The sequence below is a fragment of the Sceloporus occidentalis genome, unplaced genomic scaffold (assembly GCF_023333645.1).
Source record: "Sceloporus occidentalis isolate IW3139 unplaced genomic scaffold, rSceOcc1.0.p SCAF_74, whole genome shotgun sequence".
Classification (NCBI taxonomy): domain Eukaryota; kingdom Metazoa; phylum Chordata; class Lepidosauria; order Squamata; family Phrynosomatidae; genus Sceloporus; species Sceloporus occidentalis.
In genome coordinates, this window is record NW_028317054.1 from 3,527,198 (window position 1) to 3,549,809 (window position 22,612).

Here is a 22,612-nt window from a genome sequence, read left to right on the forward strand (position 1 = left end):
ATGAAAGGTAATTTATATTACCTACATGTAAACTTGCAAAGTATATTATTAGGCCAGGGTCCCCACAGACCATTGTCAACAAATTGCCAATGATGAACACTTTTAATCTTTTTCCAATAAGAACTAAATTTTTATTATCTGGCTGAAATATTAAGCTGATGATAATTTCTGGTCAAAAGATCTGCTTAAGCATTTATTGATTTAAGGCATTTTGTTTAAATGCAATCTCTGCTGTTTAAATTGTGCATTAGAAAAGCAGCAGCGCCTCCTACTGGAACATTCATGCACTGTAATGGTGTCTAGTTTTTATATTGTTAACTTTAATTGTTAACTTTTTAGCCGCATTCGCCAGAATGTTGATTACAAAAAATCATCTTTAATTTAAAATACACCCATCTGAGACACAATACCCATACGTAACAGGAAGGTCTGCAAGAAACAGGTTCGGATCCGATTTAGACTTTGTGCTCCTCCCTGACCGCTGACTTGTCTGTTTCATGTTTGCTCAATGTGTTATTTATTATTACTGTATATATTGCTGAAATCCAAAAATAATATCTGTTGCAATAAATAACATAAAGGGCTATTTGCACACTGCATGCTTTCATATTTCAGACATCGTAACAATGGGATAATGGTATTCTGCAATGCAATGGTTTGATTTGGGTGGGATGCCCAGGGTACTTAATTTGGAGAGGATTGGCCCAAAGGTCAAAAGACACCAGCATGGCGTCTTCACTATTTAACTAGTCATACCATTTTTAGCCTCAAAAGAGAGCTGAGGCTGGTGTTTATGCAGGGAAGGATTCACAAACAGGCCAACCATTGACTCTCATCCACAACGCCAAAGAGCTTTTCAACATTTAAACATTTTGAGAAGAGGCCAAGCGTAATAGCTTGTCTTATGGTACTACTCCATTCAGAACCACGTTGGATGTTTTTACGTTTGCTTGCATCACTAGAAACAGAAACAAAACCTACATAAAATCTATACCGGACTAAGGAAGATCCACATCCAAAAAAACAAGAGAACAAGCTGCCTCAAACGTACATTTCAGCCTCTGGTGGATGGGGTCAGGGAGAAATCCTTGTCTGGATTATTATTTTATTTGAAGGGACATCTCTGAAGTTGTCTTTTAATATATTTCAAATGTTCTCAAGCACCACTTCTCCACTCTCTTCCACCTGAGGCCCAGGGCAAGAAGCTTATGTTAGGAACCCTTAGGGGTTTTCAAACACCCAGACACACGTGAAGAGTGACCTTCAATGTTTCTAAACTACATATTGTTATTATTAGTTGTTGAATTATATAGGATTTGAGAAAAGTGAAATATCTGCTTTAAGGTACATCCTAGTGAGTTACAGATGAACCACTTCTGCAGACGCTTAGATAGTTAAGTCATATGTAGGTACTTTGTAGAACCAACCTAAGCAGTTTTTGTGTTGTTCAACCTTTTTTGGTATGAAGAATGATCCACAAAGGTTCTGTTAAGTCAACATTTATTTATTCCAGTTCTGTATCATGACACATTAGGTGCTTGCTTTGCACTCTACTCTGGGTGTCTGCAGTTCTGGCTCTTCTGAGGCATGATGTCACTTCCTGTTGTCTGACCCTTATGCATATTCATAAGGCTCAGCTCAGCACAGTTTTGTGGCTATTACAAGACACGTGTGAAGGCTGGAGGCTTGGTACTGAAGGTCATGACAGAGGTAGATAAGCAAAGAAGGAGACAGAATACGTCCTGAGATCGGCACAGGTATAATTGCTAATATCAGGAAGTATCCATAGCCTGTGAGCGTTCCATACGGCACAGTAAAGAAGAAACGTTTGTTGACTCTGTATTAGTCTAATGGAATAAGGAAATACTCTTAGCTCTGTCAATTCCTGACATAAACATAGGAGAGTTTGGTCAAAAACCATGAATTGTTGCATTGGCCATCAATTATAGCTCACCTTGGCTCGCTGATGTTGACTTGCTGGCACATCCACTGAAAGCTTCCATCATCAGAGTCCACCTTGAACGCACTGGTGTTATTTATGTAACTGAAACTATGGCTTGGCAAGTAGAACTTGGTGTCATCATTGAACATGGGATGCCTGCTTGGCCACGGAGTGGTGAGAGTTCTTGCCGGAATTTCTCCTTCTGTTCCCAGGCCAACACAAGACAAACGTTTTATGCCGTCCTGTTTCATGCCTTTTTCAGGTGCCAGGATCACATTATTACGTGTATAAGCCAGCAACATACAAAAATATTCTTCAACGGCTTTAAAGCCTCAGGAAATGAAAGGAAGTGAATGATATCTCAGAAACTGAGACTGGGTCCCATTGCTACTCAATAATTTAAGCTGTTACATGTTTGCTTACTGATACATATTGCGTGTAAGTTGGTTAATGCCAAATCAATGCATGCAAGCCGGGAATCTGAATTTTTATGTCTTATGCTTTTTAGATAGTGTGCTCCCCTTTCTGTATGTTTTCTGTGCGTATTTGCAGGGTTAAGCACCCCTCCTGCCCAGAGAAGGCTTTAAATTGCTTGAGAGCCTTTTTGGGTTAAAATGGAAAAACAGTTGCACTGATTCAGCTCCTTGGTAAGCAATATAGCCATGAAAAATTAGATTGGACTCATCAAACTTGGGGCGCTTATATGGTGTGACCGAATCGCCAATATTTATCCCATGGACAGGTGTTCTTTGAATAGTATTCGCTGGCTATGCGCTGAATTCTTGCTTTGTTTTTTAGTGTAAATGGCAAGACTCATTTTTTCCTGAAACTGAACATATAAAATTGACATTCTTATAAGAAAAGTCTAGGATGCTGTTAAACGTAAATGTCAAATGTTTTTTACATTAATACTATATTTTTTAAAGTGTATGCGTATATATTTTTACACCAAGTTGTATTATAAAAAATAAAATAAAAAAAAAGAATTGCAATTTGTACTGGACAGCCACACTTTGGTATATTTAAAGACAATGAAGACTAACGACATATGATGTTCTTTATTAAGTGCATTTATCACTGTATTGTTAACAATGTTTTAATGAATGGATCTCCAAGCATCACAAACCTACTGCTACCTCTTTGTATTAAAGTTGGAAGCCAAATAGTTACATAGAGTTCTGAAAATATTTTATATATTTTTTCTGCCGAAAGAAGTGACATCCAGCGGCTTTGAACAAAGCGTGTGATCAGGATAAAAAGGCAATTTGTAAAATTATATATGTTTTCTACACCGAGAAAAAGAAGGTTGAGGCTTAAAACATGCAGCTATTTCTGCTTGGTGTTAATTGGCTCTATGACAACATAATGAACAGGTTTGCAGCGTTCCCAGATCTGCAAAGCCACCAGTGAATATTACAGGAACGCGCGTTTCAGCCGGCTACATTATCACGAAAAAAATAATCACTTTATTATGGGCAGCAATAATGCCAAAAAATCTTTGTCCATACAGTTGTAATGTGCATGTTGCATATCGGTAGCTTCGTAATACTCCATACAACGCAACCTAAATGCATTGGGGGCTTTCTTTACACTTTTCTGGGGTGTATAGGGAATTTTAAAAGATTTCCAATTACCTGGCTTGTCGTTAAATATATAGATACAGAACCTAATGGGGGATTTCAAGAGCACTGCCAGCACTGTTTTAGTAGCGATACGTGCCTGTTCTAAATGGTCATGCCTTTTATATTGGGGCCTGAAGTTAAATACATTACACTGAGTTTGTCCAAGTTCCATTAGCAGTGGTGGGAATGCCTAAATCAGGACTGTTGTTGCTTAAGAATCCAAGTAACTCAGATAAAGGTAACCAAAACTGAGTTCTGTTCTTGTAAGTAACAGTAAGTACAGTAAATATTGGTAATATATCCACACAATAAAGGTAATACATTGATCTCCAGCAATGTATAAACAAATGGAATGCAATTAAGTATTTACCCCATTTAATAATTTTCACAAAACATAAGGAATTGTATTATTTTTGGAAGCAAATAGTAAACGTTCCTCTATGATAATGGCAGAAATAAAATGTTTTAAGAACGAAGATACAAGTTCTTTTGCCTTTTACTGTTTATCTTCTCCTTTCACCCCTTTCTGGGCTTCTGCTTCTCCTTTCTTCTCTGTTGTTCCCCCTCTTCTCTCTGTAGTCATTTCTGCTTCTACTATTGCTTCTGTGCCGGTGATGACTTCTTCCTCCGTCACTTGGGCTTCTGCTGGATCTAGACCTTTTGTGGATTTTCCCTGATCCATCCTCTCTGTGATGAGTCTGGGTATGTTCATTGGTTCTGTTGTGTTCCTTCCTGTGGTGGTGGCTCACGTGCGGCTTGGTAACACCTTTGCTGCTGCTACACCCAGAATTCTCTGGATCGTCATGCCTTTTTGATCTGCTTGAATCGTCTTCTGACTTTTCCCTCTTTTTCGAGTCCTTTCTCCTTTCTTCAGATCCACGATGACCACCAGACTCCTTGGTATGCTTTTCCCTTTTAGTCTCCTTTCTGTGTTTTTCTGGTTCCTCACTTTCTGAGTCGCTGTCGCTACTACTGGACGAGTCTGAGGATGAGCTGCGGCTGCTCTTGTGCTTCTTGTTCTTGCTCTTCTTCCGGTGCTTCTTCTTTTTCTTATCTTTGTTCTTTTTCTTTTCCAGACGATCCAGTTTTCTGTTTAAAAAATAATAACAATTATACACTCATCTTTATTCGAGTCCTTGAAAAAAAAAAAACACTTAACTAGGATTTAATTGCACTTATATAACATACTGCACACATTCTGGATTCTGCATTGGGTTTTGTCATCAAAAGGGCTGGATTCTCGGGGTGTCAAAACAGATGTATTACAACTCCTTTTAACCCTGTCTGTGCTATGTCCATTTCAAACATAGTACATTTTATTTAGGGGTGTTTAAAATTTGGGTGTGGGGTTTCCAGTAGTCTTTGTGCCTAAAGGAAAGGTGGATTGGAAGTCTGGGCACTAGTGGATACTTAATAAGGCTTCTATGTACTTTTTATGAGATCCTTGGTGTTGCTCAACTCCCTTATTCCATTATGTAGCCCAATATGTAAACGAACGATCCTCTATCCAGCAATACATGAAACAGTATGATCAGGTCGCAAAAATGCTGAGCCAACATGTGCGCATCTCTGGAAATTCAGCCAACTGTGCATATTTGGTTTTGTTAATGCTCTACATACTCATTGTGAAACACATTATGTAAAAGTATGTGATTTGTAAAGGACCCTTTAAGGTGAATAGCTATCTGCAATGGGCCTTCTAAAAGCAATGTAACAAGAAGATTGTTCATCTAGCCTTAACTCACCCCAATATATATATATATATATATATATATATATATATATATATATATATATATATATATATATATATATTGCATGGATGCCAATGCACTTTACTGCATGTAAACCGGCGCATGCGGAGTTGAGTCTTCTATCCCCGGCTGCCTCTAATGAAAGTAGTTAGTGTACTTAGGTACACTTCATTGGGACAGCTGAGTAGTGGCCAGTCTCATGTATGCTAGCGATAGAAAGTGGATTTGCAGGCATAGAGGGGCTAGAGTCTCCCTTTAACAAAATGACAATAAGCTTAATGAAAACACTAATTCACACCCATGAATGATTACTACTGGGATAGTGATGGTATTCAATCATTTCTACGGGTATAACCTGCTAGGTTTGTGCCTTTAATATACAAAACAAGAAATCTGTAAATGTTTTTTTAATGCCCAGCTGTTTTGTATAACATCAGCACGCCTGTGGTAGTTACAAAGATAACCAACGGGAAAGTATTCAAGAATCCACGTCGTAAATCCTATAATTCCCTTTATTCTAAGCATTGTGGAATATTTCTCTCGACGGACAAAATCAATTATAGCATGCGTTACGACTCCACAAAACACATCTCACGCTGCTAAATCAGACTTTAGATTTGCCAGCCCTATTTCTGTTTGGGAAAATTAAATAATTCAATAAGGACACCTGGGAGGAAAGGGTCATACATGAGAGCGTTCCTTTATATTTCTTAACCACAAAAAAACGGGTGCATTGTTATCACGGATACATAGTTAATGAAATAACAATAACTTCTTTCTTATCGGATGTGATTGCTTCTCTGCAGGGATTTACTTTTCCTTAAAGGAAATCGTAACGCATTCCCTGAACTAGGAGAGCATGAAGTTACACGTTGAAGCCGCAGATCACACAAAATGATTTGTATTGCGGAAGAAATGCTTTATATTTTGTTTTCTGTATGTTCTCTGCTACAGAAGCTCTTTATGAAAAGTGACAATTTTTCCAAGGAACTTCCGGGGTTATTTGTATGAAGTCCAGTTAATAAAGACTTGACTGCACCGATCCCACCTTTCGGGCCGCTATTCTACGACAATGGCTTCCATGCCGTGACAGCTGGCACAAAGGCCTATGGAAGCCCCAGGGGACTCTGCGTGGCTTCACTTTTCAAACAAGTGGAAGTTTAAGACAAAATTACCAATAAGGAGGGCAAAATCATTTGCTCTCAGAGACCTGCAATCTGTCATTAATGAGCTGAATGGCCAACACACCATTGGTCATAGCCTCCCTAATGATGCCTCTCTACAAATACATCAGTAGAAAGGCAACCTGTTGGTTGCCTTTCTACTGATGTATTCATAGAGAGGCATCTGAACGATTACTCAGATCAATCACAGATTTGTTGTAATGACAGACAAGATCCAGCACCAAAACATCAAGATGTCCAAAAGTAAATTCTGCTGATGTAGACACGTGGCACTGGGAAACCCATTACTTAATAAATGTAAGCCTCCTTATTTTATTCTATGTGATACATGAATGTCTTCAGTCATTTCAGTTCGTACCTTAGAAGCTTCTGTTTTTGCTTAGTAGTTAGCGATTTGAGAAATTCCACTTCTGGATCATCTTCGTCTTCTGGTTCGCTAACAACATAGCCCTGGAAGAGTAAGATATGGCAAGAACTGTAGAACAGAGTATATTCTGCCAAGACATGGCCGACATCAAAACAGCAAATAATATCTCTGCAGAGCGCACAGAATACACTAAACAGAATCAATATTTTAAAAACGTAAACCAAATATAAACACACAGCCTGTTTCGGATTGAGAGGATATATGTTTCCTCCCCAGTGAGGTAGAGAAAATTATTTCTATGTAATACAATGTATAGCGGGAGATGGGGGATAATGAGATAACCCGTGGAAGCCTATTACCTTCATTTACATTGTCATAAAGACAACAAGCTGAGCCCTAAAGCTCTAATGTGGCTTGTAGTTGGAATGGGGCCAACTTACATGAGGTCCCCACCATTCTGGCAGATCACAAGGAGCATCACATCGCCCATGTTTTCCAGGACACATGTAGCTCACATATTCACCAGGACGCGTCTATGTGGGTTTTATATCTGAGCAATTGATTGAGTTTTTCCATCCCACCAAGTGCAGAATTACAGTTTACATGTACAATTTTGGATGTAGTCACTATTTACCCCATTGTGCTGAACCTACAACAAAAAGTGCAGCTTAACTAAATTTTAAGTTTTAAATATCCTGGACGGAAGTAAATTTGGGAGCAAAAGAATGTGTCTTGTTGAAAATATAAAATGTACTTTCACATGGAAACTTAATAAAAAAATCTTTAACACTTACTTGGTCCTTCATAATGCACCTTTAATTAGTCAATTAAACAGTTTCATTAAACATCAACCATTTACAAAATTACATTTTAATGAAAAAACTTAAGGGTTGTAACTAAGTAGTATTGATCATCTACCCTGATTGGTCACTCGCGCTCCATGCTGACAAAATGCCTCTATGGGGTGTCCACTAGGACTCAGGCGTGTCGTCACTGCGGAGACTATTATGAATATTTAATAGCCGTAATTTCCATGTGCAGGGACGATAAAAGCTTAAAGCTTAAGGGTTTTATCCTGATCTACCGAGAGAATGTGCAGTACGGCCATCAGAGATTGGGTCTACAAATTTCTTTCAGTTCTTTCTTTACAAACGGCTCTCCATGATCAGCCAGCAGATGACCAAAGTGATAACGGCGATTACCCCGGGTTCTCAGCTCGTGGATGCTGCTTCATTTATGCATGTGTGGTTAATCTCGAAGTGGGGGTAACGGGAAGGGGGCAAATTCAAAGCACTGTCTCCCTAAACTTGCGGATATGCATATTACTGAATCCTAAGTAGCAATTTCCAGCAACCACACACAGATTTATAGATATTTTCAGCTTACAGATAAGGACGTAGATAAATAAAAAAAGAAACCATTACCTGTGATGGATCGTTCACGGTCAGGTTTCTCCCAAGCACATTTTGTTTCAGTGCAAATCCACTGTTTCTCATCTCCGCCATTAACTCCGAGGGGTGCATCGAAGGCCCTGCGAACAAGAATCACAGACTGAACGTATCATTGAAATCTTCCTACCTTTATTCTGACTCCACAGCTTTGTTAAGTAAAATCGCAGCTAAATCAGCTCAATAATCTTCCGCTGAGAAAAGCACCAGATATGATTTTCTAACACAGCAGCCGGTAGATTCAGGATACAAAATAATTGCGTTTGTGTTTAAATACGAAGGGGATTCTCCTATTATATAACTTAGTAATGCTGAAAGCAAGCAACACACAGCTCGCAGGCTAAATACTTTTCTTTTTAGAAAAAAATGGGAAAAATCACGTATTATGAAAAGGGCAATAAACTTTTACGGATACTGTAAGATACAGCATCACATAATCCACCTATTTCTGATTATTACTTCACATACAGAAAGTACCTAGGGCTCATGCTTTTTTTTCCCAAAGATGCATGTTTCTGCACCAAAAAAATTATCTTCAAATGCTTATTTGACACGTTATTTTGGCAGATACATTATTTAGATACACATAATGGCTTGGGACCAGTATCAGAGACAAACTATTTGATTCATATATTGGCAAGATGCTGGTTTACATTATAATTTTTCCATTATTAAAAAAATATGATTTTTAATGAAAATGTGTGACGGCCCCGCTTTCCTTTTGCACCGAAAAGAAAAACGTAAGAAGCTATTAAAATAGGCTTTACACTTGGTTGATGTGTATAGGCCGATATAAAACAGACTGTGGATACGCATTACCCTTGAAACAGAAACATACAATTTGACAGAGGGTAAGAACCATTTGGTCCGTCTAGTCTGCCCAATGCTTACTGATGTAGAGACCTTGATCAGTACTTGGCCTCATCTCCGATTCAGTATAAGATAACCATATGCCTATAACTTCTTTGAGCTGTGTTGTTTTACATATAAGGGCATAATAATCATCTGTTTCTCAGCAGGTATAAAAGTTATGTAAATATAATCACAGATGAACAACACATGACACTTTACACTGTGTCATGATTTATTCAACAAAAATAAAGCCAAAATGGAGAAGCCATGTGTGAAAGACTAAGTACACCTTAGGATTCAATAGCTTGTAGAAACAGCAATAACGTGAAGTAATCATTTTCTGTATTATCATTGTGGAGGGATTTTGGCCCACTATTTTTTGAACACTGCTTCAGTTTATTGAGGTTTTTGGGCATTTGTTCATGCCACAGCATCTTAATCGGGTTGAAGTCTGGACTTTGATTGCAACACCTTGATTCTTTTCTTTTTAAGTCATCGTGTTGTCCATATGCATTTAGCTGTTGGACAGATAGCCTCACATTTGACTCTAGAATACTTTCATATACAGAGATGTTCATGGCTCAATGACTCCAAGGTTCCCAGGTCCGGTGACTGCAAAACAAGCCCATATTATCACCCCTCCACCACCCTGCTTGACAGCTGGCATGAGGAGTTTGTGCTGGTATTTTGTGTTTGTTTTTTGACAAACGTGGCGCTGTGCATTATGACCAAACATCTCCACTCTGGTCTCGTCTGTCCAAATGACATTGTCCCATAAGTCTTGTGGTTTGTTCATATGCAACTTTGCAAACCTTAGGCCTTCTGCAAAGTTCTTTTTAGAGTGAAGAGGCTTTCTCCTGGCAATCCTTCCAAGCACAACATACTTGTTCAGTCTTTTTCCAATTGTACTATCATGAACTTTAACATTTAATGTGCTAACTGAGGCCACTAGAGTCTAAGATGTAACTCTTGAACTTTTTGCAATTTCTCTGAGCATTGCAGGGTCTAACCTTGGGGTGAGTTTGATAGAAAGTCCACTCCTGGGAAGATTGGCAACTGTCTTCAATGCTTTACACTTTTAAATAATATATCTCACTGTAGAGTGGTGGACTTTAAATTGTTTGGAAATAGCCTTATGACCCTTTCCAGATTGATAGGAGCAACAATTGATTTTTTAAGATCATTGCTGATATCTTCCTACTTTGGCATTGGGTTAACACACACTGGAGGTTCCAGACCAGAAAACTGCTAACACTTTGGCTTTTATAGAGGTGGTCACACTTGATGACGATCAATTAATCAAGGGCATTTGATTAGCAGCTCCTTGCTATTTACCAACTTAATTCATATGGAAGCAGTACGGGTGTACTTCTCACACATGGCTTCTCCATTTTGGCTTTACTCTTGTTGAATAAATCATGACAAGGTGTAATATGCATTGTGTTCATCTGAGGCTGCATTTATCTAATTTTTAGACCTGCTGAGGAACAGATGATTATGATGTCCTGATATGTAAAACCATAGAATTCAAAGAGGGTGTACTTTTCACACAACTGTATAGTGCATACTGTATATGCATATCTCCTAATATTACCCCTCCATCTAAACCTAGACAGGAGAAGTAAGTTTACTTTTTTTTTCTCAATTCTCCGTTTATTGAAAGTAAAACATAACATTGCACAATGTCACAATAATGGAAGGCACAGTGGAAATAGGTACAGGGCACAACTATAAGAACAGCAGCCGTCTTTACAAATGTAATCCCAGAAGATAGGTACAGCGGAGTTCCAGAGGACACGGGATCACAATGGTCGGACCAAAACACTTAAAAAATGTGTCAAGTACATAGTGCAGCGCATTGTAGGAATGAAGCAACCAATAACGGAGACCACAGTAAGAATAGCACCCAAAAAGAGCGGAAAATCACAGAAAAGGCATAGACCAGGCCGTAACAAAGCCCAGCCATGAGACCCGGGTACAAGGGGTACTTGGTCCGAACGAATTAAACCCAACCAGACCTTGTGTGGCCTGCAGTCAAAACGGATAAGAAAAGAAAACAACAAAATGGTACGTGAGCATAGACCTGAGGAGAAAGGAAGAAACAACAAACAGACTTAAATCAAAGGAGAATCTGGGCGAGCATCCAGGGAGGAAACATAGGAGCGCCAGTAGAACCATTTAAGCTCCACCGTATGGTCCTGCCCCCTAGAGGCACCCGAAAGGACCTCCATCTGGTAAATGAATTCCACCCTGTTGAACCAGGCAGAAATAGAGGGGGGGGTGACGGACTTCCAGGATCTAGGAAGGGTGGTAAGCGCAGCATTAATCAAATGAAATGTAATAGAACCCCTATAAGCATGGTACGGGACCGTGGTGTAATGTAACAATATAGAAGCCGGGGTGGCCGAGAACGAAGGGTCAGATACCTCCCGAATAACCGCAGCCACCTTGTGCCAAAAAGGCTTAATGGCAGGGCATTCCCACCAGATGTGGAAAAGGGAGCCAGGATGGGAGTTACAACGCCAGCAAGTCGGAGAAACTTGGGGCAAGAATCTATGCAAATCAAGGGGAACTTTATACCAACGGGTAACAATTTTGAAAAGAGTTTCCTGTACTCTGCTGGACACCGTTCCCTTATGAACAATCATTAGCATCCGTTCCCACTCCTCCAAAGAGAAGGATAACCCCAGATCACTTTCCCATAGGCTGAAATAATAGGGCTTAGTAATGACCGCAGGCGCAAGTAGGAGGGAGTATATGGCAGAAAGCAAATGCGGAGGCTCCGTTGGCTCGAGACATATTTGCTCAAAGGCAGTAGGAGGGCGGACACCGCCCGCTAAGACCCCGGTGGAGGAGAGAAAGTGCTGCAGTTGGTGGTAAAGGAAAAGAGTCAGAAAAGAGTTAGTTGCAGTCCCAGTCAGTTCCTCCAAGGGTTTAAGAGCAGGGCCACGCATCACGTGGCAGACTCGAAGAACGGAGACGTCCGCGGGTGAAAATGGCACCAAGCGGGCGGCAACACGTCCCGGGGCAAAGTCGGGATTACCCGAAACGGGGAGCATGGGAGAAGGGACCGACGTAAGACCCCCCGCCCGCACCACATGGCCAAGGGCCTTCAAGGTGGGGCCAATCAGGGGATGAGGAGCATGCGTGACCCAACGCTGTGGGTTGGGGACCCAAGGAAGAACCGCAATCGGGCAGGATAAAGCGGCTGCCTCCACAGATACCCAGAGGCGACTCGCACCAACAGACCACTCAACCACGCGACGGAGATGAGCCGCCCGCCAGTAAAGTTCCAAATTGGGGAGACCCATCCCACCCAGCGTCTTGGGCCTCGTCAAGTAAGAGAAAGAAAGTCGAGGCGGTTTGCCCTTCCATATGTAGCGGAGAAAGGAAGAAGTAAGTTTACTTAACACTCATAATAGTTACACAGGAATCTGTCACAAAGATGGAAAATAGGCAGTTTTGTTTGGCACCATGTTTACTGGATAGAATTCTCAGTATCATACAGTATTTTATGATTTTCCATAACTAAGAACACACATAAAAAGGATCTGGAGAGGATTATGATAAAATAGAGAAGCAGCGTGAAAGGGTTTCCCATTGCCACTTTCAAGTGAATAATAATAATCTATATATTTTCACTGAAAATACAGAGAGAGATTAATGGTAATGGTTGCTTGGGAAACAACCGTATGCAATCCTGGTGCAAATGCAAAATGTTGGTGTACAATATTTTTTTTTGTTTTAAAAATATCTAAAACAAAATCCCCGCATAATTGCTAGGAAAACCATGTCTTGTGCAATTGTTGCACTACATGGTAGGATGCTATCTTTTTACCCTGATAAAGAACTACTACTAATTATTGTTACACATACAAAAGTGGAAGATCTGGAAAAATTTCAGATTTGTTTTCTTATTTGTAGTTTACGAGAACTATCTGCAATGGTTAGTTGTTGAGAAAATCTCCTTGTGAGGTTAGCGGGTAGAGAACATTCTGTAAAGCACTACATACTGAACACATCAGGTATGGACACCCTGCACTGCTTTCTCAATTACCACAATGTCAACAGATGTACAGCAAAGAGGAATTAAAATATGGCAGCTATATTTCTTTGCTTGGCAATGATTGCTGAGCTTTTTATATCAATCAACGAAATGGTTGTCCCTGCTGAATATTGCTGTTTGCTGCCATTCTTCCAAAACGCTAAGTACAGAAGTATACAGCTCACATTCCTTTGTATTCTGTAAAGAACATTTAGGGCCCATTTCAAAATCTCTAGGGAAGCCATTAGGAGTTTTTGCAGCGGGAACCTTGGGCTGACTTTGATTGGAGATTGGCAATATGGGAAGTGTTTGGATGCAATTAAAGACTCGTGGACTCTGATGCTTGTACAGCAAAAAAGTGTCTAACCTTTCAATTAACAGAACAAACACCAAACACATTTGCACTTGTACAGAAAAGTATTTCATGGGGAAAAAAAATTACAACAATGAACAAAGAGTTGAGATTTTAAAATATATGTTCAGATCTACATATAGAGGTTTGATTTTATTTATAGAGATCCGGCACATTCAGTAGCGCTACTACAATAAAATTGGCAATACATGAAATCAACAATAACATTACTGTAAATGCTGCGACAGGAGGGGATGAGGGTGGTGCTTTTGCGAGTTTAATTGTAGCGAGGGTCACATGGAGGAGTCAGTGGCGCGGGAATAGCAGCTTTCTTTATGTTGCAGATAGGAGGGTAGATTTTAAGCTTGTCTGAATACGTGGGGTTGTTAGTGAGCATTTAAAGTTAGGATACAAAAGGGACAGTCTAATAAACCTGTACAGAAAAATCATACAGAATGGGTATATTCCTGGATATCCAAATGGTTAGCAGTGCTAACCGTTGAGGAAAACAGCCACAGGTAGAACAAAGAGGGTGGTTGCAAGAGCATTTGGAGATAAGAGCAGAGATATATGGGGTGCAGGGGCTGGCAGGGTCAGAAGTTGGGTAAATTCTGAAAATGTTAACAGTGATGGAGATAAGAAATTAGAAATGGAGGCGATTGGAAGAAAAACAAAGAAAAAGGGTTTTGGAGATAGAGGTTCAAGTTGTAGGAGCCAATTTTTGAGATAAGGTAGAAGAAATGATGTTCCCAGCATAGCGGTGGTACTGGAATCCAGAACAGAGATGCAACAAAGTGCCAGTGTTGGCAAGAAAATAATTATTACATGAGATATATATATATATATCCCCTTTTCTATTGTATGTTAAAATTTTAGCACCTATCACTTGAAGGATTTACTCCTAACGTCTCGCCCAAAGAAAGAAAATCTAATGAATTTATGGCTAGGAAAACAGCAGCGATATTGAAATATCACACAGCACCATCTGGATTTGAGTTTTCCCCAACTTCAAACAGAAGGTTGCGTTGGTCGGTACAAACTATTTTCTACAGAAACAAAGTTTGGTCGTTAGAAAGATCCTCCATAAACCGTGCAAATAAGCTGGAGGTTTAGAGGCCGTCTGAAAAGGGAATGTACTTTATCAGGAACGTATCTCGCAGTAAACGTCTGGCGACTCATTCTGTATTGGCTTCTGCTCAGTACGTTCAGCCAACATCTTGTGTGACCTCACTCTTTAGGAAAGCTGGAAGCAGTCTTCCTCTTAAGTTTCTGAACTTTTCTAGGACCAAACCGCCATGTGGTGCTTCGTACAAATCTTTTTCATCATTTTAAATTTCTGCTTTTCGCTGTTCAGAGGACCCAGGATGGTCTTCACCAAGAGGGGTCTGTTTTGACTTTTCATGCTGTTAGGTCATAGCATCATCTAATGATGCATATTTTTAGATGTAACCTAGTGTTGGGTTTTCTTCTTGCAACAGGGCAGGTTATAGAAGACAGCAGATTTGCTAGGTTTAAATTATAAAGAAATATTGTATTCCCACTAGCACAGTAAATGGCAAACCACAAAAAAAAAATCCAGATTTTTTTTTTTTTTTTTTTTAAACAAACAACAATGTTTAAAATAGGATTTTTTTTCAGTCACCTGAAGGTTATCCCAGAATGAATTTCTGGGTTCGTAAAATATTTAACTTAATTCTGTGTTTTGTTTATGACTTTTTAGTGGCCCAAAAAACACCTTATTTGATCTGAAATGAAATCTGATCCATCAATGTCACAGTGAATGACTGTACACATAAGAATTAAACAACAATCGTAGGAATTGATGTTACAGACATTAAAGAGAGAGAAACTATCAGCGTGGCTGCTATAAAGACTTTTCAAACAGCTGATTAATAAAATCCTATTTGGGAATTCACTGAGAACATCCGGACCATCTTTATCTGAAATGCATGTTGATTGCTGTATTTTAACTCAAGGTGCTGTTATGATCAACATTGGCCATAAAAAGTATTGATGTAAATGTCACACTGGGCATTCGAAAATAAATAATTTTAGTATCAATACTCGCTAGGCTTAGAATAAATTAGCCATTCTGAATTCCAAACATTAAGATTTTCTATTTGCAGCCGCAGTGGAAGAGCCTCTCATTCTTTTTATGCCATGATGAAACAAGCTTTAGAACCCAAGAACAAAGAAAAAAAAAACAAAGCAAGGATCAAATTCACTCCGAGACCTGATGCAAAATTGTAAGTAATTCTCAAAAGTATATATAAACATCCAAAAGATTTTTTTCCCAGGACAATTTAAACTAATATTGTAATATATCTCACAAGATATAAAGATAAAAAGGGGAAAAAATGTATTCCTTTCCTATTATTTTTCAGAATATGCCAGAACACAAAACTGGATTCAATTATATAGTTTTCCTAAAGAAACACCCCTTTTACACCCCTGATGCTTCAGCTTCTGAGAGTCCCAATGAGAAAATGATCCTTGTTTACTACAACTCTCACCGGCCCATTTTTAATAATAATATGATGTAGTTACATAACTTTTTTGTCTGTGTGTATACTTTATATTTTCTTGCAGCGAGAATGGGAGTAGTGGCACCCGCATGTTAGCAGGGATCAGACATTTTTCCTGTTGATCAGCACGTGGCGAGTCAGCAGCAGCACCCTCTGTTACGTAGAGGAAGATTACTTGCTTAGCTGTAAACGTGAGGCTTCTGTCTATAATAGTGGTCTTGTGTGTGCCGCAGATATATATATAAAGGAGCTGATGGGCTGTCTCACTACACTATAGAGTTCTGAAGAAAGGGAATGAAGGAAAGAGATAAAAGCCATGCTGCACCGGTGGCAAAATAGCCAACCAATACCAGATATGCCAAGAAACAAGGATAGACTTTAGCAGCTATATTGAGTTATAGTAAACCTTTGCAAGAATAAGTGTAAAGCAGAAATGCTGTAGTGGAGTCACAGACTTGCCATTTTTCTTAGAATATTTATGCTAAAACAATGGCTTTAAAGCACTCACAAAGGAGATCACACTTTTTTTTTTTCTTTACCTGATCCATCTGTGGCCATTGAGCTTGCATTGATCCCCGATAGTCCAAACAACGGGCACTCTCTGTCAGTATTCACATGACCCCACTTGTGACATTTGATACATCTCACATTGCGAACCTACGGAGACAAAGGGGCCATAACATTAGAACTATCTATTAGATACCAAGCTGTATGATTAAATGTTCATGGTTTCATTACTTTAGTTGAGAAGAAAAGTGTTGCTTAAAATAACATTTACCTGTATACCAAAGGGCTGATCCCTGATGTTCATGTCATCCTTGGCATACCTGAAAAAGGAACACACACATAATAAGTCAAAAATCATTCAAAAGTTCTGTTACATCAGAATGAAAGATATGTTTTGATCTTTAAACCTTTTGCCCAAAATATTTACTTTAGACTGATTTTAGAATATACTCCTTAATCTAATGCTTGTCCTAGGCTGTCAGTTTTAGTTTTGTCATACACTATGAACATATGTATTGTAAGAAGTACTAATAAAATAATAATTGGGGAATACACAAATCCATATTTTCTATATAACTACTTATTTTTATCCTTAGCCTCCATGTCACATTAAAGAATATGACTAAATGAGTTCAAATGATTTGACTGGTTGAAAAAACATAAATCATAAAGATATCAAGATAACTGTTTAATCTGCTGACTGGTTTCAGGAAAGACAATGCAGATATCTACAGTATGTTTGGCCACTGGATTTCAGTCTGGGAAGCAGACAATATCTTTTAGTGGACAGGTAAATCAAAGTTGGTCTAAAAACTAACTGTGATGATGCATGGAGCGGTACTGTTCCTGGCCTTTAATGATGCAGAATAATTGGATTCAGATCCAGCCCAGAAGGCACTTTGACAGAGCAAAGTCATACTGCTGCCCCAAGACATGTTCTTTCCAAACAGATTTGTGGAGAAAGTGGCGCAGAAACGCTGCTCTTTCTCCGTGACTGTATCTGGCCTCTCATGCACTTCTGCAAACAGGAGGAGCCACAAGGACAGCCTCTCCTCTGATTGGAGGAAAGGGGGAGAGGGTGTGCCTGGAAGCTCCACGCCTGGTTAAATTGAAAGCTCCCCACAGCCGCAAGAAAAGCTGTGGTTAAGGGTGTAAGTGAGGGAGTGATGGATGTGTGTGCGTGTGAGCATGGATGTGTAAGAGGGCATAAATGTTTACATGAGTGTGTAGGATGTATAAGGGAGTATGTGCGTGTGCAAGTCTGTGAAAAAATGTGTGCTAGTGTATATACAAGTTACTAGGGGGCTAGGAAGGGTGCCAAAATAAGTACCCGGGAGGCCAGGTTCACAAAGAAAACAGGGGGAGAGGGGGATAAAGAAAGAAGACAGAAGAACATGAGGAGGCCAGAGAAGAAGTGGAACAAATATAGCAAAATATTTCAGCATCTGATAACTGCATCTCTGAAGCTTACTACCTGACCATTGATGACACCATGAATATATTACAAGTGTAATTGTAATTTAAGAAAAATAAATTTTATTATATATCTGTCAAGCCCATACTTAAAAAAGGCGTAACGTTTTGTGACAAATGAGTAAAATCAGGAACTATACCATTTACATGAATGGTAGCAAGGAAGAAAATGAGTGATGATGTTTACAGAGAAATTCTGGTGCATAACAGAAACAATTAACTATATAGAATTACATTACAACGAGTCTTTTCAACCTTTAGAAGGCTTCATTTTTTTGGTAACGGGGGATAGCAGAAATAACTTACTTTTCTCTCGGGGCCAACTTTTGCCACTCAAATTTGTATTCGGTTGCCTCTCCCTCTTGCTAGAGGACAAAAAAAAACAAAAATAAAATTATTGTCAATCCAAATTTAGATAATCAAGAAAAGATGAGGATATTCCTTAGTAAAATGATAAACATAAAACTGGTGGTAATCATTACATACAACAACACATATATATATTTTACACATACACACACACTTATTGATTTTAATAAAGGCTAAGTTTACTTTTTATTAAGGAATATCCTCATCTTTTCCTATTATTGATAATCATTTTAAACTTGTACAAAATATGCTCTAAATAATGATGTACATTATATTTAGTAACCACTAGGCCCCTACAGAACAAAACAAGTAAAGATACGCATATAAAATGCCTTAATATTCATAATCATTATTGATTCATCCTTTCTGTGTTATCTCTTCTATAAAACGACAACTTGAAAAGTAGGCAATCAATGTCGCATTTTTTATTGATAAACTAAAACTTAAATGGCATCCAAGCACAAAAGGTGGTATAGGAGGAGATGCAGTTCTGGAGAAGCTATAGAACAATAAGCCAATATTTTATGCATGGTGGTTGTGACCATTGTCCGGAGAGATCTGCCACGCCATTCCTGATTAACACAACTGGACATATACATTAAGCAAAAGAAAAAGTACTATTATAAATTAATAAAAACAACAGAAGTAAAACCACAAAAAAATGTAGACTGCATTTAACACATAATCTGATAGCAGGTAAGGACCATAAAATCTAATCTGCAGAACAATATCAAGGATAATCTTGCTTTTTGTAAGCACACTTATTTCTTACTTACCTCTTTTAATTCTTGATTGATGATCAAGCGAGTGGGAGGAAGAAAAAAAAATATACAATTAGTATACACTAAAAACAGCAAAATATTAGAAAACGGGTGCTGCCCAACTTAACTTTATTTAAAGAATAAATAATAGCACTGCCTCACATTACTAAATATTGCTCAGAAGAACTTATACACTTGTAAATATACCTTATCTAATGTAAGGCAGTCGTGAAAACATTAAATGTACTTTAGGGTAGGATTGGAAAATTTCTAAAAGAATAATTGGTATCAAGCAAAATGTACATATGGCTATAATGGCCACCCAGTATTTTTTTTTTTTTTTATTTACTGAAGAACAAAAGAAAAAGCTTATTTGCTGTGAATAAGAAGTAGATACTTCTTGTATTATTGTTAATAAATGCCAACCCACCTGCCAAGGAATATATAACAGAAGCTGAACATAAGGGGGCACATAACTATCCTTGACATTAAATTAATTAAAATGTTTTAAACAATCATTGAAAATAATTATTATTGCAGAAAAATCACGGAAAGGTATGTAAATAGGTTTCTATTTAAAAGAAATTTATTGAAATTGGATTTGAATGATGTCATACATTAAGTTAAAAATAATAAAAACACTATGGTGGGAGTTTCCTTTTCAGTACCTTTCTCAGCTCCGGGTGGAGCTTCATACATGAAATTAAGTCCATTCTTTACACGCTCATCGCCCAAAAGCACTCTGTAAAGAAAAAAAGACGACGATAAATTATCGGTATAAAAAGGGAAATATGTAGATCTGCAGAAGAAGAGCAGACCTCGCCCTGAGACTGAGTCTTTTCCTGTGCTGGCCCAATAGAAGGTATCAGCTTCAACTAAAGACGCCTTCTCTCACCCCAACACAGCTATATTCATAATGTTCTGCTCATTAAAGCATTGGGACAAATGCTTTGCCTTTGTGTGCTATGACTCCCAGATGAACAGCAGAAAAGTCAGATAATGATTGACTTAAAACCATATCCATGGTCATCTCCTTCAGATAATAATGAATGAGTATATGGGATTTAATGTCCACAGGCTGTCGGTTCAAAGTGTGAAAGGACTTTGCGACATTAAGAGTATGCCAGCAACACAGTTGTGGAATCCCACGGCCAGTATCAGATCTGCAATTACCTTTAATATCACACCAAGCACTTAAGGTTACGCTGATATTTTTGGTTTGTGAAGCAAACAAATGCCTTACAACCTCACCTGTTGTTATAGGAGTCTTGCTCTTTCACATATTGTTGCATTAAATCTTCTTGTTTTTTCTTGTCATAGGATATTTTCTGTTCCGCCATCCATACCTACAAAACAGCAGATAGCTTGTGACATTTCTGGCTTGAGTTTTTTTTCATATGACACCTGAGCGCCACCATAAAGATTTCAATAACATAAAAACCTTAGAAACAGAAGTGTAAAAATATGTATATACATAACCGATATTGGTAGGGGTCCAATCCCATGCATATTGTGTTTAAGGAAATATGACAGCTTAATAGAACAGTTGGGTTATAATACAAAACGATATGTGGTGATTCAATCATTTTAATAACAAAAAATGAGTTAGGTTAAAAAAAAAGGAGACATTTGAGGTCAAATATTAGTATTTTAAGTAAAATGCTGGAAAGATACAGATCCTTCCTAGAGTATGTTCTACCCCTTTGACTCGGGAACTCATAAGGTTTTACCCAAAGCGTCAGGATTTTTGCTCCAATCTAAGGGCGAAGAGGCAAACCCTCAGGGTGACACATTCTGGGGCCGACTTATTCCTCCCCTGCACAGATCTAATGATATGGAAGACCCCTAACCGGTGATTTGGTTACCGGTATGTTACGGTTGATATCCCTGCTGGAAAGCACATTACTGAAGCATATGTGTAAACAAATCAAGGTTTCGATGAGGACAGGTAGTAAAGTTGTTAATCAGTTAACGTTGCTTATTAGTCGCTACATCAAATCTGCTATTAAAGGACAGAGACAGGTAAAGTGACAGCTCATTCAGAAAGCTATTGGTAGTGATCAGGATTTTTGTACAGCACACATGCAATTAATTACACAATACAGCATATTTTACGTTACAGAGATCTCATACGCATGCCTGCGAATCCCAGGGTCACACAGTCTGATGCGGACTCCTTCCTATCCTACATTGCTGGGATCGTAGCCAAGACTCCCAGCCGGAGCTTTTGCCACCAGTATGTTATGGCTGATATCCCTGCTTAAATGCAGGTGGCTCAATTAAGTGCGCCTTTAAATAATCCAGTTCCTGTGACGACCGGTATGAAGAGCCATTTTTGTCACCACATTTGGCAAGTCGCTACACAGAATCTTCACAATGGGTTTGGCGAGTCACTACACAGAATCTTTATCAAAGGGTTAATATTTCAAGAGTTTCGGGTCAGCTGATTTAGAAAGCTCCCCGGTATGCGCCATTCAAACCCTGTCTTACCTTCTTGATATTGGATTTGGAGGCAGGATGGAAATCCTTTTTACACATGAAGTTTGCAAAGGACTTCCCCATTGTGGCGGCGCTGGGGTTAACAAACCAATACAGACGATAACTGCTTCTGAGGGGCAGAAGCAGGGGTACTCCGCTCTTAATACACCGGCAACACTCCTCCTGAAAACACAAGTACCAGACTGCTGGCAACAAAACACTTCCGGGTGTAGGCCCCCGGATGTGCGTCACCGGCCCATGTAAACAACGCTAAAATTGTGTCGCTCGGATTCCTCGAAAGGCGTAAGACCGTAGAGTCTCAGATAAAGGAGACAAAAATCAACGTACTCCTGTCTCCATTTTGAAGAATAGAAATCATAAGCAGCCTTATACGTGGTAAAATGGCTACCGTACAGGATCGTCAAAACTAGTTTGATAACGGCAAAAAAAGAATATATATATTTATATATTTGAGTCCGAATTTAAATTTAGACATTGATTGCTAGATGTTTTTTATTATTAAAATTCATATTAATGCTTGTGAAAAAAGGGAGCTGTTATTTCCCGGTAATCCAGCGCAGGGAGACTTTTCGGGAGGAAATCTTAACCCCCCCCCCCAACTGACATCTGTTCATTAAAAAATGGCTTTACAGCTTCTCAGCATTTATTAACACGGGGATCAAGATTCTACAACAGTCATAAAATTTTATTTTTTTTTTTAAAAACTGGCTTCACCAAAATGGCTAACTCTTAATGACTTCCACATTATTGCAGTCAAAATTTTCTCTGTAGATTGGAACTCTGCGGAGAGTTTATGAAAACGAGTCTTGGAACGCATGAAACGTCACTGCGCAGTGTTTACGCGTTTTCCAATCGCAGCGTGGTATGAATGACAGCTGGTGCGTGTGGCTGTCGGTCCGCTGGCATATGATG

At 38.9% G+C, this 22,612-nt stretch overlaps 1 protein-coding gene across 1 annotated transcript; it reads right to left on the reverse strand.

The window, feature by feature from the left end:
- Positions 1–4,067: 4,067 nt before the first annotated feature.
- Positions 4,068–21,763, reverse strand: LOC149285969 (corepressor of RBPJ and splicing regulator-like). The gene is made up of 10 exons (XM_089494673.1): positions 21,692–21,763; positions 20,453–20,547; positions 19,870–19,943; positions 19,217–19,227; positions 18,378–18,436; positions 16,870–16,918; positions 16,631–16,748; positions 8,294–8,400; positions 6,861–6,952; positions 4,068–4,653 (listed from the first exon to the last, which is right to left on the reverse strand). The coding sequence occupies exons 1-10, from the start codon at positions 21,761–21,763 to the stop codon at positions 4,068–4,070; spliced, it is 1,263 nt and encodes a 420-aa protein (XP_089350799.1).
- Positions 21,764–22,612: the final 849 nt, after the last annotated feature.